Below are 19,313 nucleotides of genomic sequence, written 5' to 3' on the forward strand. Positions count from 1 at the left end.
GGAAGAAACCCTGTTAGCTCTCAATTAGCGGCACCGCTGGAGAGGAACAGTGACGTGGTAGATTTAGCAATTTTGTTCCCTTTGGCTTTGGAATGCACTATTTTTTCAGCAGATTAACTTTTCTAATTATATTTTGCACAGCCTAATATTAACTGGCATTTGTATTTCCTGAGCACACAACATCTAACATTGAGTTGGGGACACAGTAGCAGCAAGTGCAAAACTGTGCTGGTCTCAGGGAATGACAGTGCTGGTGTGGAAAATCCACACGTGGATAATGAACAGAGAACTAATTATAAAGTGCTCTGCAAATATTAAATCTGAAGCAGAGAAGGCAAATTAGGAATTCTCCACGGACACGTGAACAGAGCGTAAAAAAGCTTATTGAAATTCTAAAAGGGACAGAAACTTCCAAGAATCGTCTTTCGCTTTAATGGAGCCAGATGAAAAGAGGAGGCTGCAAGGAGGGCCAGTGAGTGACTGGGTGGTCGTTCAAACAAGAAAACCTCAAGCAGTAATACCAATGCGTTTTACAAGAGCGTTTGAAATGAATTTTATTGTTGGACTTTTACAAGTAGTCTTTAAAGGCTTCAAACAAGAACTCTGTTGCAAAACTCTAATAAATAGCTTGCCCCAAGTCCCCAAACAAAATGTAAAACAAAGTAAAAACTAAACTTAGGTGGATAAGCAAGCCTTCAGAATGCTTAAATGCTAGTGACATTTCTCATTGATAAAGAGATATCAGGCAACGTACAATCTTCACACACGTCAGAGACAATTGAGATCTTTACAAAGCACTCTGAAATCTTCCCATTTCCATGATAGAAATGTCACCAGAAAAAAAAAAATCCCATGGAGAAATCACAATCATGAATGAAACTGTCGCATAAAAGTCTGGGGCTGGGGTTCGGGGAGGAGAGAGGAAAATCCACCCTGTTTCTTTCAGGGCTGGAGTGAGGAATGAGTTGGGGTTCCTTGGGGCAGGGAACGTCCAAGCAGATGACACTAGATTGCTGCACGCTCCCCCTGAAGGGCACAGGTGTCAGTTTCCTGACAATTAGGAAGGCTAGAAACAGGGCCACCAGGGGCTCCCCTGGGGTCCTCAACACTGCTGGGCCCAGTGTGTGTGCTCTGCAGGACCCAGGGCCTTGGAACTATGGCCAGGCGCCCCAAGCAGCTGCATCACTAGGCAGGAAAAACAGCACATGGACCGTTTCTGCAGCAGAACCCTTTGATGGCCACAGAAGGATGCAGAAAATGCCGTGCTTCGGGTGCGCACTGGGGCATGCAGGTTTCAAAAGCCCATTCCACCGTCACAGTCATTGCTCCTAAGAAGCAAGTATTAAAATTCACAACTTAACATCCGCTTTTCCTAGTTACAAATACTGGTGAAATCTTGCTTTGGAGACAAGGGTTTATTAATTTTTTAATGTGGTCAGTTTGAGCGAGCTAAACATACAATTTTGCTGCCTTTTTCATCTTTTAAAAATCTCCAATACTCTACTGTTGGCCAAAATGCATTCAGGTACTATTTTAGGTTGAAAGAATTCTGAAATCAATCCATGTTTGGAGCCCGGAAGCTGTAGAGAGGCTGATTCCAATTTGGTGGGATTCACTTAAGCCAAAGGCGAGGGCTCTGACTCTGAGGAGCACACAGCACCTGGGCCATCTCCCTGGGGAAAGGAAGGGGGGCATGAGGGCACAATGCAGGACTAGCGGGGCGTGGCCTGCAGGTGAGGCTGCCTCTGGGTTCAGGGCTTTGCGGTGGGATAATAACCCGTCCTGCCAGTCTCTGCAGGACAGGAACAAACTGCAGGGGCTCCTGCACAAGGCAGCAGGAGAGGCAGGTCCTCCCTCCCCGGCATTTTAGGAATGCAGGTAAGGAAACCCCCTCCCCAAATGCACAATTTTAAAACCTTTTATTTTCCTAGGAACAATGACATTCGTCAGGATAATGAGGGAAAGCTTGGGTTGCGTGGGTTACCTGAAATAGTTAAGAAAGAGCCGAAGGAAATAGAGGCAGATAAGCCGGGAACCTTGTCCTAGGCCCAGTTTCTTTTTAAATACATAACAGATAAAGATATTGTGCAAAAAAATAAAGACATTCACATTTTAGCAGTTAAACTTTATTTTACTTTTTAAAATTTTTACTTTTTTGTTTTTCTTTTCTACAAAAGGCAGACAATGATTGTTGATCTGCAATTGTGTGTGTGTACCCCCAAAAGAGGGCCTAGTAGGTAGGAAGCTGAGCAGGGAGTCTGAGAGCGCTCAATGGCAGGACGAGGGGGGCTCCCGGCCGCTCCGGGCCCACCTGCCCTAACTCATGTCGATGGTGTTGAAGACCCACTCCGTGAACTTCTTCAGCTTGTCTGAGGCGTTCTGGGACTCCTCCTGCAGCCTCAGGTTGTCCTCTCGCAGGTGCTGGACTTCTGCCTGAAGGTGGGCTTTGTCTTCTTTCTCCTGAGGCAGAGAGAAAAGGACTGAGCACGGCGCCCACCTCGCCAGGCTGCCGGGAAGAGTGGCTGTGCGTCTGTCTGTCCGTACCCTCCGCCCGTGTCCACTCTTCCTGCCGCTAAACTTCTGTAGCCAGGCCTAGTCCTGGGTGCTCAGATCCGCTCACCCAGGGAGCAGGACTGCCAGAGAGATTCACTACAGGTTTGTCTTGGAGTGTACATGTGTTTTAATGCCTTTGTTAGTAAGGGCTGTCTTACAGTCCGGACTGCTGTTTTGGTGGTTGCTTGCCTTAACACAGTCAAAGCCGCTCGGGAAACAAGACAAGGTGAGTCTCTGGGCATGGAGGCGCGGTCACAACGACAACATGTGGGTCTGGCCTACTGCCCCGCGTACAAGGGGTGGGAAGCTGAGAGGGGGCGGCTGAGGCTCGAGGCTTCCACAAAGGGAACATGTGAAGGCCTTCTTGCACTACGTGGCCAGTGGGAACCGAGCTCCAAGGAGCCCCCCAAACACTCACCCTTACCCCACTAAGGAACATGCCTTAAAGGGGCCGGCTGCTTGAGAAGACGCCTACCTTCTTCAGGTCTTCCCGAAGCATCTTCAGCATCCCCTCCAGCTGGTCCACCTTAGAGGCCAGAGTGGGAGAGGAGTCCTTACTGCTGGAACGAGAAACAGTCCATGTTGGCGGGGGCCTCCCCGGCGGGGTTTGTTTGGCATTTTTTAAAAAATGAGGCGGCTGTATTTGTAACATGATTTTTAATGTCAAATTACTCAGGATGGCAACCCAATGTGCATGTTCGCTTTAAAAAAGAAAGTGGTCATCTCAACAAAAGGCCGTACAAGCAGGAACTACGGCCAATCCACGGCTTCCTTTGTTCAAGAGGCCGCGTTTTCGTAACAAAAGAACACAGGACAATAAGTGAAAATGGTCTCCTTGGCAGCATGCTTTCCGGCAGGTTCACCGGGAACAGTGCCATGACTCCTGTCTGCAGTGGCTTTAAGAAGAGGGGCTGATGTAAGTGCCACCTCGGGGCAACAAGGAGGGCAGGTCTCGGGTCCCCAGAAAATAGTTTGTGACCACTATCCAGCTGTAAGTCATTGTGCACACATCTTAAAAACGAGTCTAAATATCTTTACTTTTAAAATAAGACTCCATGTTTCAAAAGCTTGTCAGCCTACCCTTAATGTCTTATATTCTTTGCTATTATGATCAGCAAGCTAGACACACAATTATCTTTTTTTAAAAAATATATTTTTATTATTTCAGAGAGGAAGGGAGAGGGAGAGATAGAAACATCAATGATGAGAATCACTGATTGGCTGCTTCCTGCATGCCCCCGACTGGGGATCGAGCCCAGGCATGTGCCCTTGACTGGAAATGAACCTGGGACCCTTCAGTCTGCAGGCCGACGCTCTATCCACTGAGCAAAACCAGCTAGGGCAACACACAATTTTCTTATTCTCTATCTGTCCCATGGCTGACCACTGAGATGCTGTCCTCACTTAACACTACGCATAGGATCTGCAACTTTAAGTGAAACGACATATAACAACCAATTTTACCACAGGCTCATTGACATAACCAAGAGTTAAGCTGCTTCAGCATCTCATCAACATTACAATGAAACGATGTTTTCAAGGACCACTGGTACAATAATGTCACACGTACATCTATCCTCGCCACCTGGAACCGAGGGGAAAACGCCTGCCTCTGCACGTTACATAGATGTCAAGTTCATGTTCTCAGCTCACAAGAAAACCCTCTGGGTCTCAGTTACTGCTTATTCATTTTACATACACTCCTCTCGGTTACTGCTTATTCATTGTACATACACTCCTCTTGGTTACTGCTTATTCATTGTACATACACTCCTCTCGGTTACTGCTTATTCATTGTACATACACTCCTCTCAGTTACTGCTTATTCACTGTACATACACTCCTCTCGGTTACTGCTTATTCACTGTACATACACTCCTCTCGGTTACTGCTTATTCATTGTACATACACTCCTCTCGGTTACTGCTTATTCATTGTACATACACTCCTCTCGGTTACTGCTTATTCATTGTACATACACTCCTCTCGGTTACTGCTTATTCATTGTACATACACTCTTAGGTACCCCGTGGCCTAGACCTAGTGCAGAGCTGGAGCTGCCGGACGCAGGCACATTCACAAGCATGACCAACAGGTGGCTGCGGAGGAGACTCGAGGGCTAACTACACAGGAATCTGGGGATGTTTTAGCACAAATGACTCTTCTTACCTTGCTTCCTAACGCCAAGGGTACAAGTGTATAATGGCATTAAAAATAAAGAATATTCATAATTCCCACTCTAAGTTACCAAGGACGGTTTAACCGTGTTTACAGTATTGTTACAAAGTGTTCTAACTGAAACAGGAAGTGCTGGCTGGCACTGCAGTGAGAGCACCCCTCTCCCCCCCCCCACCCCCGCGCCAGCTCGTCCAGGGGCCTCCATCTCCTCCCACAGCTGCTGATGTAGGTGACGTGTGTGCAGGGGGGTGGCCTCACCTCTGCGTGACCCACCTGCTGTAGGGCTTCATCTGGACCAGGGCCTGGTCCTCAAGCTGGTCGCTGTTGGATGCAGCACTCAAGGGGCGATGGTTTTCATCACTAGCAGCAAAGAAGGAGGCTCTCTGGACTGCAAAGGAGGTATAACTCTCAGCAACTGGGAAATACCCTGGGCTCTGAGTCAACATGTGGCCCACACTGAGCCCCCAACCTCACAGGAAAAACAGCTGTTTTCAGCTCAACAGGATCGTAGCATTGTAACTGTCCTTAAAAAATAGCTGTTGTGCATCTATTTCAGTCCCCCTTTTCTCTTATCAAATTCTCACTCTGTTCGATGTTTCCCTGGAAACAGGCCTTGTGCCAAGTTTCCAGCCCAGGCTTCCCACTCAGCGGTGACGTCAAGTGCATCAGGAGCTCGGATTGGCTTCCTGAGACTCCCATGGCCACCTGGTGGGCTGGACCGAGTCCACACCCGCGTGCTTCCAAGGGTCCCAACTTAACCCTCGAGCCAAGAAAACAGAATCAAGTTTAAAAACTCTCATTAGAGGCAGGAAACATCTACCATTCTTTATGTCTAGTCAGGACAGGAGTGACGGTCAGACAGGCCCCAGGCTTCCCTGAGCCCCCACTGCCCTGGTTCCAGCCTCACAGCCAAGAAAGGGCGGCGGCCCCAATGCCACAGAACGCGGGGCAGGACGCTGGGAGAACCTGGCCTGCACCCACTCGGACTCTGCAGGGCACGGGGCAGGTGATATACGCACAAGTATATACGGTGTCTATATAAATGAGAGGGACCAACAGACTGCAATTTAAAGCTGCATTAGACCTGGGACTGCTGTCAGCTACGTGGGGATTCCTTGCTGACTGCGTCATGGTGGTGTGACTTCCAAGGCCTAATCAATCTCTCCGGAAAACTGGAACTTGTCTGAATAGCTACTTTCAATTCTTCAAAGAGGAGCAATAAAAACACCCCCTCTCTCCCAAGAAATCATCTGCTATCATCCTCTTTTTGTTGTTGTTAATCCTCACCTGAGGATATTTTTCCATTGATTTTTAGAGAGAGAGAGGGGGAAAGACAGAGCAAGAAACATCGCTGTGAGAGAGACACATCAACTGGTTGCCTTTCCGCCCACCCCCACCCCAACCCCCCCTCAAGCCTGCAATGGAGGTACGTGCCCTTGACTGGAATCAAACTTGCAACCCTTCAGTCCTCGGGCCAGCGCTCCATCTGCTGAGCCAAAGTGGCTAGGGCCTGTCATCCTCATTTTATGAAGAATGACTTAACAGCAAAGTTTGGAATGATGATCTTAGAATGAAGCCAGTCTATTCCGAAAAAGACACCTGACAACTTATGTCAGCACACAAGACAGCACTGTGGTTTTACATACGTCAGCGCCGTCGAAGGATCATGGGCCTAGAGCAGGGGTGGGCAAACTTTTTGACTCGAGGGCCACAATGGGTTCTTAAACTGGACCGGAGGGCCGGAACAAAAGCATGGATGGAGTGTTTGTATGAACTAATATAAATTCAAAGTAAAGGAGCGGAGGGGAGAGCAAGAGAACCGGATAGAACAGCCGGATCCGGCCCGCGGGCCGTAGTTTGCCCACGGCTGGCCTAGAGCAAGCCCTGAGCAGGGGGCTGGCATGGGAACAACGCAGACAGGACCCGTGCCACCACCCTCGGGAGCGATGAATGCGGGCAGAGGGAGCACCCTGCCCCTGCCGGGACAGGAGTGGGCCCAGCACCCTAACAGAGCCCATGTGTGTTAGCAATGATGTCCTTACGATGTGAGGAAGGACCACGTTCCTCTCCTTCAAGTGATAGTTGGGACCCCCTGCCCTTCCCACTCAGGGAGGGAAGGCACCCATGTTATGAATTCCTCCGTAGAGGACACATCAGGCTCCACCTGACTGAATCTGAGGATGTGAGCCCCTGCTGAGCACTCAGTAACAGCTCAGCTTGTTCTGGCTGTGCTGGTGACGGGCGGGGGCTGTCACTATGTCCAAGGACGCAGAATGACGGAGACTGACCAGCCCTCACACAGCAGCGTGGCCCTGGGTAGGTCCCAGCCGGACTGCTCGATCCCCAGTGGACTCACCCTCATAGGCCTTGGCGGCATCCACCAAGTTGGACCAATCCAAGTCTGCAGCAGTGTCGGGCAGGGGCATGAGGCCGGGGTCGGGCATGGGCCTGCGGGCCTCCTGGACGTCGGTGAGGGAGCTGTCCGAGGCGGAGAACTCTCCTGCGGGAAGAAATGAGGGACCAGATGCTTCTGGGGCCACAGACCACGGCAGGTCTGTAAGCCGGTACCGAGAATCAGCTTCTAGTTGAGCAGGTCTTAGTGGCCTTTTCAAAGCTGAGTTCAACTACAAATTGGCTCCATCCAGTCTTAAATCATTTTTTTTTAATAACTTCCTAATATCTCATTTCCCGTGGTATGACTGGGGAAAAGGCAGTTTTCCACTGAGGCGACACATCCGTTTGGCGGGAGCTGCTTGTCTGCCGTGGGGTCCAGGACAGCCCCGTATCTCACTTTTCCTTGCGGTCCAGGAATTCGGGCTGGAGGAAGAGGCATCCTCTCCTTCCCAAGGATAAGCACCTCCTGGGCCACAGCAGTCCAACATCTCAGCCTCTTCTAAGGTGACAGTGTTTAAAATATAAATATGGAGCCATCGTTAACAGCTGACCTTTGCTTGGCCTGCGCAGGCAGGAACAGGCGAGGGGGCCGCAACCACACCCTACGAGGGCGCTGCTACTGCTCCAGCTCATGACGTGGAGAACAGAGGGGGACGGGGCTCAAGAAAGGCAAATGTGGTCAATAGGCCAGGAGGGGGGTGGGAAGAGGGCAGAGTGCGCAGTTTCGTGAGAAAGGCCGCCCAGAGCAGGACGGTGACACTAGCCCTCGTGCAGAATGGATGGAGCTCCCAGCTGAAATGTGCAAGCAACTCCAGAAATACCTGTTTACAAGGAGTTAAAAAGTTTCATCCATTATGAGAGCGGGTAAACCAGGGTATATTTAGTGCTTGTTTTCCCTCCCAAATTACATGGAGAATGGCTCTGAAGTGCAGCTGCTAGTTATTAACGTGCTTAAAATTAGCATGGTTATGAGTTAATGGAAATAACAAATACTGCCAGAAATTAAATGCTCAGTTCTATTGAAGCTCGCTCCCACCAAGGGTAAATAGGTGGAACAGACACCTTCGTGTGTCCTCTGCCCTTTTCATTTCTGGGGCTCAGTTATCATACAGGGGGAAAAGAAGTCACCTCTCCCCATAGCCCACACTCATTTCTGTGGTATTCCTACTGCTCAGCTTAGGACACGGGATCCGGCACTGCTGCCCAACTCCCGTGGGAGCAGGAGGAGATGATGGGCACGTTTAGCAATAATGGTCCAGACTTTCCCATCCTCAGGGCTGGGCCTGTACCCCAGCTCCATCGGCTGAACGATGACTGTGGGTTTTCTGGGCTGCCCGCAGAACAGAAGCCTCTAGAAGACAGGGCCTGCACTGACAGACATGTGCAGAGAGGCACACAGGGTTTAAAGGAGTGCAGGGGTGGTAGAGAGGCACCCAGGGCAAGAAAGTTGTAGAAGCAATGGATTCGGGGTCGGGGGGGTGGCCCCAGTGTGGGGACAGAAAGGGAGAAAGGATTCTGGCATATCGGGTCACTACCAGGAGGCTTCTTCTGGAGTTTGGACGGTAAAAAGTGCAGCTGGATGGGGGGAGCTGGCACAATCCCCAAGTGGTGCCTGCAGATTCGGGGCGAGCGGGGATGGAATGGGAACAGGGAGCAGGACAGAGACAATGGAGGAACATGCACGAGTGGGCCGAGAGCTCACAAAACATGCAGGGAGAAAGCACACCAGGCGAGCAGCAGTTTAAGAAAATACTGCTCCAGGAAGCAGCAGAGGAAAGGAATGTGGGTGTGAATGGACACAGAATTCCCAGAGGGGAATAAATAGGGTAGGAGGGAGGTATATGTATAATAAACTAGCAGGAACACCGGTTCCACAGAGGTATCGCCTGTGCTGGGTCCTAGTGGGGAGGGGAAGTACAGAACCCTGGAGTGGAGCTGGACAGAGGGAGGAGAAAGAAGAACAAATTTAAACCCATAGTCCCAGAATATGGCCTTCAGGAACCTGGGATCTAGTGAGGTCCCAGAGCAAAGAAGGCATTCATGAGCAAAAGGCAAACCCAGGGAGGTACCCGGTCATTAATATGCCTTTTCCTCACATGCTTGCTCACTGAATGAATGAATGAGCCCACAAACAAGTGGTAGAGACCACAGATAATCCTCACAGCCTGGGAAAGACAGAGAACAATGACAAGCCTGGGTTTCTAAGGTGGTTGGAGAGAGGCAGAGGATACAGTGCTAAGAAGAAACTAAACTACTATTAGCCAAATTTACCCAATCTGGTAAAATACTAATTCTCAAGCCTTTGCATTAAAATTCAAATTCAGCAGGCCTTAAGGAAGGCCTGGAAGTCTGTATTTTAACAAAGATCAGATAGGGCAGCTTTTACACCCATCTGGTGCCCAGGATTTTGTGGCTGTCATCCAGGGAGGCGCCTTGATTGCCTGGCCCTGGTGGCCAGAGGCTTGCATTCCTGGGTCCCCTGGGTCTGTCACAGTCGGAGAGTGTTCCTGGCAGTCTGTCACACCCGGCACCGCACAAACAGCAGTCTGAAACAATCTCCAGTCTTTCTGTGGAAGAGGCTTATTTGCTTGTTCAGGAACTTTGGCCTAAGGAAGGGTTGGATTTGGCCTATGAAGGGCTCTCGGGGAAGAGGCTGATGGGTGCCATCTTTCTTCTTTTCCTCATTCCAGCTCACCAGTGTCTCCTGAACGAAGTTTATACACTCACCTGACACCTCGATTTTGTGACTGCCGCTGAGGTGACACCTCTAGATGGCCTGGTTCTGGTGACCAGCACGGCTTATGCTTGCAGTCCCACAGGATGGCAGATATTTGTAAACTTAAAAGCTGCTGTCAGAAGATCTGGCTTCCTATCAGCCTGAGTGCAAGTACTGACTGAGATCCTCCCCTTTAGGACTCTGACGGACAGGTCTTGGCACACCCTCAACTATGAGCAGTCACTAAAAATAAAATTGATTGCTTGGACATCACAAAGGTTTGAGAGAAAAGAGCTGGTGTGGGGATTAACAGTAAGGTTTTATCCCTTACATGAGGCCACTCTTTTAAGACATGGAAGAAATATACATTCTTCTCAAGCACACATGACAATTATCCAAGATAGATCATATGCTAGGCTACAAAACAAATCAATGAATTTAAAAAGATTCAAATCATATCAAGCATTTTCCCCCACCACAATGGTATGAAACTTGAAATTATAAGAAGGAAACAAAAATTTACAAATATGTGGAGTTTAAACAACATGCTACTGAATAACCAACAGGCCAAAGAAAAATCAAAAGGGAAATAAAAAAAATACTGTAGACAAATGAAAATGGGATGCAGCCAAAGCAGTCCTAAGAGGGAAGTTCATAGTAATAACTATTGAACAATTATTGATCAAAAAATTGAAAAAACTAGAAGAAATGAATACATTCCTAGAAACATATAACCTACCAAGACTGAATCATAAAGAAAAAATCTGAACAGAGCAGACACATTATTAGTAAGGAGACTGAATTAGCAATCACAAACCTACCAATAAATAAAAGACCAAGACCAGAGGGCTTTATAGGCGAAATCTACCAAACATTCAAAGAAGAATGAAAAACAGCTTTCTCAAATTCTTCCAGAAAATGGAAGGAATAGTTCCAAACTCATTTTACAAGGCCAGCATTTCCCAGAGACCAAAAATAGACAGGGAAGCCATAAAAAGAGAAAATCAGAGGCCAATATCCTTGATGAACATAGATGCAAAAATCCTCAAAAAATATTAGCAGACCAAATTCAATAATGCAATAAAAGGATATATGGTCAATTAATTTATAACATAGGAGCAAAGAACAGACAACGGGGAAGGGAGAGTCTCTTCAATAAATGGTGTTGGGAAAACTGAACAATCACATGCAAAAGAATGAATCTGGACCATTATTTTATACCATACACAAAAATTAATTCAAGATGCATGAAAGGCTTCAATATAAGATTCCTAGTAGAAAACATAGGCATTAATTTCATAACCCACAACTCTTAGGTACACCCCTTCAAATCACTTAGGGCAGTGGTCGGCAAACTGCGGCTCACGAGTCGTGGTTTGCCGCTCTGTTGACTAATGTGTTTGCCGACCACTGAATGAATTCTTAGAGCTGGCAACAATAACAAAAATAAAACAAGTGCAACTACATCAAACTAAAAAGCTGCACAGCAAAGAAACCATCAACAAAATGAAAAGGCAACCTACAAGTGGGAGAAAAATATTTTCAAATAATATATCCGTTAAAGGGTTAATATCCAAAATATACACAGAACTCACAACTCAAAACCCAATCTCATGATAAAATGGGCAGAAGATATGAATAGACTTTTCCCCCCCAGACATTCAGATGGCCAACAGGTACATAAAATGATGCTCAACATCACTAAACAGGAAAATGCAAATCGGTATCACCTCACACCTGTTAGAATAGCTGTTATAAAAAAGGCAAGATATTAATTTCTAGGGAAAAAAATAAAAGCAAGGTATAAGTGTTGGCGAGTATGTGAAGAAGAGGGAATCCTTGCACACTGTTAGTACGAATGTATATTGGTGCAGTCAGTACGGAAAACAGTAAGGAGGTTCCTCAAAATAAAACTACCATATGATCTAGCACTTCTATTTCTGGGTATTTACCCAAAGACAATGAAAACACTAACTTGAAAAGACAGAATCAACCCCATGTTCATTGCAGTGATATTTGCAATAACCAAGATGTGGAAATAACCTAAGTGTCTATTGATGGATGAGTAGATAAAGAAGATATGACATCTATGCAATGGAATATAGTTAACAGCTATAAAAATACATGTTTGCTATTAGCAACAACATGCTGGATCTTGAGGGCATTGTGCTAATTGAAAAAAATCTGACATAAAAGGTAAGTCATGAGGATATAGAGCACAGTGACTATAGTTAATAATACAGGGTGGGGCACAAGTAGGTTTACAGGTGTGAGTATGCAAAACAGAGTTCATTCTTGTATTACTATTTATTAACTACTAGAGGCCCGATGCACAAAATTCATGCAAGAGTAGGCCTTCCTTCCCCTGACTGCCGGCACCGGCTTCCCTCTGGCACCCAGGACCTGGGCTTCCCTCCCTCCAGCTGCTGGTAGGCACCCGAGACCTGGGCTTCCCTGCAGCCGCTGGCAGGCACCTGGGACCTGGGCTTTCCTCCCTGCAGCCACCAGCAGGCACCCAGGACCTGGGCTTCCCTCCCTGAAGCCGCCGGCAGGCACCTGGGACCCGGGCTTTCCTCCCTGCAGCCACCGGCAGGCACTCAGGACCTGGGCTTCCCTGTGGCCACCAGCAGGCACCCGAGACCTGGGCTTCCCTGCAGCCACCGGCAGGCACCTGGGACCCGGGCTTTCCTCCCTGCAGCCACCGGCAGGCACTCAGGACCTGGGCTTCCCTGTGGCCACCAGCAGGCACCCGAGACCTGGGCTTCCCTGCAGCCACCGGCAGGCACCTGAGACCCGGGCTTTCCTCCCTGCAGCCGCCGGCAGGCACTCGGGACCTGGGCTTCCCTGTGGCTGCCGGCAGGCACCCGGGACCTGGGCTTCCCTGTGGCTGCCGGAAGGCACCCGGGACCTGGACTTCCCTGTGGCTGCCGGAAGGCACCCGGGACCTGGACTTCCCTGCGGCCGCCGGAAGGCACCCGGGACCTGGGCTTCCCTGTGGCTGCCGGAAGGCACCCGGGACCTGGACTTCCCTGTGGCCACCGGAAGGCACCCGGGACCTGGGTTCCCTCCCTCCGGCTGCCGGCAGGCACTCGGGACCTGGGCTTCCCTGTGGCCGCCGGCAGGCACTCGGGACCTGGGCTTCCCTGTGGCCGCCGGCAGGCACCCGGGACCTGGGCTTCCCTTGCTGCCCTGGCTTCATCCAGAAGGCCATCCCGGAAGGATGTCCAGTCTAATTAGCATATTACACTTTTATTATTATAGACTAGTGGCCCAGTGCACGAAATTCGTGCACATTAAAAGGGAATTAATTAGAGGAAATATTTTAATATTGCTATTTGCCCTTTCTCTATAATGGAAGTGTCAGAGATGAAAGAAAATTAGTAAAATGTATATGAAAATAATATATAAATTTATTGATAATCACAACATGATATAACAACAAAGACATGATATAAAAACAGCAAAAACATGATGTAAAAACAACACTGATACAAACAATGACTGATAAATTGATTAAGCTTATTCTAATATCTCCCTGTATACCACATTAAGAGTGAAAACACTTTCAGAGTGCTTGACTAATTTCCCTTGTGATGAAGTATTTACAACTTTAACATCACATGCTCTTCGAACTCAAGAGAAAGCAACATATAACTGACCATGTGCGAAAACAGGTTCAGGTAGGAATATTCCTACTCTGTCTAGAGTTTGTCCTTGTGATTTATTAATAGTCATCACAAATGCTGGCATCATGGGAAACTGTCTTTGAATTAATTTAAATGGGAAGCCAGTGTCAGACGGGGACAAATCAATTCTTGGAATCAGAACAACCTCTCCTTCCGCAGATCCTCTTAATACTTCAGCTTCGATAATGTTAGGTCACAATCTTTTGATAATAAATTTAGTATCATTACAAAGACAACATTTACTATTAAGATTTCTCAGTAGCATGATGATTGCACCCACTTTCAATTTTAATTTATGAAACGGTATTCCCGAAGGAGTAATACTATTAAGAAATTCGATGGGAAAATCTTCCTTTTCAGCATTATCTGTTGAATCAATGGAATCATCACTCAAATATGTGTGAAAATCTCCATCGAGTATATCCAAAATTTCTTCATTTAATTTTTGAATGTGCTCATTTTTTTGGACAAATAATCGCACGCTTAGCTTCAATAATAGATCTGTTACAGGGGATTTCAATAATATCCATTCCTAAATGAAAACTGCTATCAAGTTTGCCATCTCAAAGTTGCCATAGTTGTTTGGGCATATTAACGATGAGCGCATCGTCAATCGTATCTTTCTAGATAGTGTCATCGATTAATAATGCTCGATGTTTAGCAGCTTCATGAAATGTATCATAAATTACACCTCCTACAGGTCGCAGATCATCAAAACTTATCGCACCTTTTACATGAAGAAGCAAAAGTCTAAGGTAATATCGTTCTGGTTCTCTAAAGCTCACAGTGAACAGTCTACCTAATACTTTATTCCCATCCTTTTGGCGTTTTCTCCACAAAGAATTATTTAACACATAATGTTGTGGAATCTCCCAATAATAATAATTATGTGTCGGAATCTTCTCTATTCAATAAAAACTAAGCCATCAAAGTCGAGTTATGCCTTTTAGCCCTATCTATAACTTCAGCAAAATCATCAGTCTGAAAATACAAATTTTGTTCATTTGGCAAATGAATAGCTAATCTTGTGATTGCATCAGATTGGTCATGCATTCACATTGCAAAAAGTCTCCAAACAGCCTCAGGAGCACTCACATACCTGGAGTCAATGAAATCCTGTACTTCATCATGATTGATAATATTTTTCTTTCAGAAATTTGAATATTTGCACAATCGTGCCTTTTATAGACGCATTTAAATAAATATTTGACACTTTTAATAGATGCGCAGACAACATTTATATGATAGTTATATTTAAGGCACAAATACGGGTTATAAGGGACAATCTGAGTGTTATCAACAACTTTGTTTCCAATAGACATGGTGCTACCAGATCTTCATTTGCATTTGGGATATTTCCAATGGTCGCATTTTGAAATTCTTTCGGATATCCCTTTGAACATTTTTCGTTTTCCATACATGGACTATTTGGATTTTATATTCCACATGGTCCATGTACCATATTTGATTTTACAGTTTGAAAAAGTTGAGGACACTGGTCTTTATCTGGAATTTCTGCCTTAACTATACGGTCAATGTCATCTTCTGTTCATAATTTGGATTCACTATCTAATATTAATAATATGTGAGTGTGAGGCAGTCCACATTTCTGAAATTCAATGACATGAATTTTAGCTATTACTTTGCCAAATAAATGGAATTTACATATATCATTTAAAAGAGCATTCAACTTAATATTAAAAACTTTGGCTACCAAGTCAGGTCTGTTTTCAACTTTTTGCCAATATTGTAAATGGTTTGTAAGATCTGCCCATTTGGGGTTGCATGTCATGGTTATGAATAAATCAGGTTTGCCAAACTTCGTTACAATTGCCATAGCATCCTGATATCGCTGCTGCATATTTCTGGGACTACCCTCCAAAGATGATGGAAGTGTTATCATTTTACCAATCGGCACATTGTCATTTTCAGATCTAGATGTGAGATAATCTATCAAACCACTATATTTTTTAATTCTCAGATTGGTTTGCTTTAATGAAATTTATTCAATTGGCTTCCATTTTTGAATATGAATCGACAATAAACTGTTGAGTTAATTTTCCTGCATTTAAAATAGGATTGAACGTGTCCCGCAGAGAGATGAAATCCATAATGCTGCATTTGTGTGACTTGTGTCCTTACATTTTGTCTAGTATTATTGTCAATAAACTGTTGTCTCTGAGTCTTAATGCAATATCTGTTCCCCAGCCTTTTTCACCATGTGGAAAAAGAATAGGATATGCCATTGCATCTAATGTAGGAAACAGGATACTGATTTGTTTCATTTTAGTGGCATTCATATTATTGGGATCTGGTTTACAATGAATGAACAAGTCCTTTTCAAAAGGAAGTTCTCCATCTTTGTTTCTGAATATGACAGCAACCTCAGTTTCACAGGGAGAATTGTATCTACCCGGATCACTGTTACAGTCATATTTAATCGCCATTGTTATTTCTGTGGGAGCAATACCTTTTGCTGCTGCTTCAGATTGGGCTTCCTTTTCTACTTCATGTAGCATCTTGTATGATTTTGTTAATTCATTTATTTCATGCATGAGGTTGTTGATGTTGATCAGGAGTCTTTCTGAGCAGCCCTGGTTTTCTGGCATTGCTAATCTTTTACTCGTTGCTTTGGCCATATCTAAAATATAGGGTTGAGCAAACTTCCGAGAAACACCATCCAAAGGATGTAAAGTTCCAGTATGGTGATAAACTTGTTCATGTATTCTAAAACAGTATGGCCCATATCCTAATGGCGATGCAATATTTGCACCCATTGAAGCAAAAGCGAAAGAACTATTTACTGAACGAATATTTTACATTAAATTTTTACTGTCAGAATCCTCGTTTATCATTAAATTTTTAAAATATGCTGGGTATTCTGGAAAATGTGTATCATTTGGACAAACTTTATCTTTGCTACAACATTGAGTAAATTTCCCATCAGATGGTTTTTTATCAGAGAAATTTAGGGATAGGCAACATTGACATCTAACAGTCATTTCACCACAACTATGTTCAATAATTGCATCCTCATTTACTCCATTTTCGCTGTGAAGCAGTTCCTACCAGTATTGGCAGTACTTGTTGATGACTGTTCTTTGGACATATTCTGTCGTCGCCGCCGCCTTCTTTCAACCTCAGAGGCACGTTGGTCTTCAGACATTTTCTGTCGATGACGCTGGCTTCTTTCGGCTGCAGAGCTACGTTATGCCAATAGTTGGTCTTCAGATACGTTCTGTCGCTGACGCCGGCTTCTTTTGGCTTCAGAGGTACGTTGTGCTAATAGTTGGTCTTCAGACATTTTCTGTCAATAACACCGGCTTCTCTTGGCTGCAGAAGTACGTTCTGCCAATTGTTGGTCTTCAGATACATTCTGTCGCCGATGCCAGCTGCTTTTGGCTTCAGAGGAACATTGTGCCAATAGTTGGTCTTCAGACATATTCTGTCACTGATGCTGGCTTCTTTCAGCTTCAGAGGTATGTTGTGCCAATAGTTACGTCTTTAGACATATTCCCTCCTCCCTGCTGTCAGAATCCAGGGTGCAGGTGAATGGGATTCCTGGTTGGCAGGCCGCTGACAGCAAGCTGACCAATGGCCGATTCTGTGAGGAATGGGGCTCCCTCCTCCCTCCTGTCAGGGTCCAATTTGAAGGCCGGCCATGCCCCTGATCGCACAAGACCCAGAGTTCTGCCACGCCCCGGGCTGGGGCCAGGAGGGAGCTCCCTCCCGCCGGCAGCCTGCTGTTTGGTTGTCCATCTGGTTGTTTAGGTCATGACGACCCCTGGTTTTTTATATATTAGGATTGTATTATTTTCCATAGGAACAATTGTAACCTACTTTTGCCCACCATATACTGTACTGCATACCTGAAAGTTGCTAAGAGAGTAAATCTTCAAAGTTTCCATCACAAAAAAATAAAAAACTTTGTAACTATGAGTGGTGATGGATGGTAACCAGACTCATTGTGGTGACCATTTTGCAATGTAAACAAATATCAAATCATTATGTTGAACACCAGAATTATAATGTTATATGCCCATTATACCTTAAATAAAAAAACACACACACAAGCATGCATCTCAGGTGACTTTTATGGTCTAGTGAGGTTGAACGTCTGTACCCTGTGGTCTGAGATTACTGGTGAGAGGCTAAATGAAAGAGGTATTGGTGAGCCAAGATAACCTGAGCACGCTAGCAGAACTTCCTCCAGTTGTCATTCTCGGAGCAAACTGAATGCCAGCCATCTCTGACACTGGCCACCATCAGCAGGGCTATTCAGCTGCAGCTGAACACAGACTTACCATGCAGTGACTTCATTCCCAAGGTGTAAGAAGGCCTCCGCAGTGGAAGAGACTTGGGGAGAGAAGGGTACGTGCTACTGAAGAGGACGTCGTTGGGCAGGGCTTGGTCCAGAAGTGAGGCTCTTGAGGTGAAGAAGTGCTCCCTCTGGCTGCTGTAGATGCTCTCATCCGACAGCGTCCTGTGCAAGGCCCGCCTTGAGGTGGGGGTATGGGGGAAAGGAGACTGAGGCGAGGACAGCGCATGGAACTGAAAAACAGGGCCAAGACAACAGGAGGTCAATTTTCCGGGTCACACACCCAGGGCCCAGGGCTGGGGGGAATGAGCGGGTTAACAAATTCACTGCTCTCAGGCACACCCCGTCCAACCCCAGAGCCCAACTGGGAGCCTCAAGGTCTACCACCTCTGTCTACATCCTTAGGGCCAACGTGAGATTCCCAGAGCCCACCACGCTGCCTATCAGTGCTCAGTGCATAATTCAGACACATAATTAAATGAATCCATCAATACTGTGTCATAATTTAGAACAAGATGAGGACCAGACAAATGTGAGCTATGGTTGAATCCTGTGTCATTGACCAAACCATGCCATCTCTCTGAGCCCAGCTCCTTGTCTAAGAAATGGGGCACATCATCCCTCAAGATTATTAGGAGGGCAAATGAAACACGGACTGATCATAACGTGTATCAGTGGTGTTATGAAATAATGTTACAGCCCCCAGGGAACAGCCATGGAGCCAAGAAGGTGTCCTCAGGTGTTTGTCAAGTGACTACATGTTTGCTGGGCAACAAGAGCATATGATCAACACAATATATTAGTGCAAATAGTAGCTGGCGCTTGATAAACATTAACTACTATAATTATATTTAATGAGTTTTGGCAATAATTTATTTTTTGAGATAGATTTCTATTCCTGAAATGAAAACAGGAAAGTCATCTTTATAAATGACAAGTATTTATATAGTTGGGAAAAATGACACATGTTCCAGATTCCAGGTAGCTGTATCTCTTACTGATGTCTTTTGCCTTGGTGACCTGATTTGGTTTTAGTTGAGATTTTTCTGCAAAGAGCAAGCTTCTGAGAATTCCATTCATTGGGAGACGACAGACACATTACCGTCATTTAAATATCCAGCCTCCTGAAAGCCAACAGAGTATTTGGTCTGTTAAGAATAAAACTGTATTTATTCAGTTCCTCTTCGACTACTGCTCTCCTCGGCAGGGAGAACAACGTGGGGACAGCTGAAGGCCTGAGGAGGAGGCTGAGTCCTGGCAGGAAGCCACGCAGGACTTTCCATGACACTTTGAAGGGGCAGAGAGACAATGATGCAGCAATGGCTCCATTTAGAGAGCTGAGCATACAGAGTTGACACTCAGGTTCATTCATGTGCTAGGGTCTAACACAACTCCATTCAACAAACCAAGGGTTAAATCAAGTCAATACTACCCACAGCATGCCATGCACAGTTGCTGCATAAATATT

General features: G+C 45.9%; 1 protein-coding gene across 15 annotated transcripts in view; it reads right to left on the bottom strand.

Moving 5' to 3' along the window:
* Positions 1-525: 525 nt before the first annotated feature.
* The window catches only part of SIPA1L1 (signal induced proliferation associated 1 like 1), a 438,278-nt gene continuing 419,490 nt past the window's right edge, over positions 526-19,313 (bottom strand). For 9 of the 15 annotated variants that reach the window (XM_080665401.1, XM_080665402.1, XM_080665400.1 and 6 more), the window contains 5 exons: positions 17,832-18,078; positions 7,088-7,231; positions 4,990-5,119; positions 3,029-3,113; positions 532-2,460 (listed from right to left, as the gene is read on the bottom strand). In XM_080665401.1, coding sequence (XP_080521527.1) covers positions 2,317-2,460; positions 3,029-3,113; positions 4,990-5,119; positions 7,088-7,231; positions 17,832-18,078 — 750 coding nt within the window. In that variant the 3' untranslated portion in view covers positions 532-2,316. Of the gene's footprint in view, positions 2,461-3,028; positions 3,114-4,989; positions 5,120-7,087; positions 7,232-17,831; positions 18,079-19,313 lie in introns of all 15 variants that reach the window. The other 6 variants (XM_080665398.1, XM_080665395.1, XM_080665406.1 and 3 more) reach the window with 3 other exon arrangements.

Source organism: Plecotus auritus (genome assembly GCF_963455305.1).
Source record: "Plecotus auritus genome assembly, chromosome: 1".
Lineage (NCBI taxonomy): Eukaryota > Metazoa > Chordata > Mammalia > Chiroptera > Vespertilionidae > Plecotus > Plecotus auritus.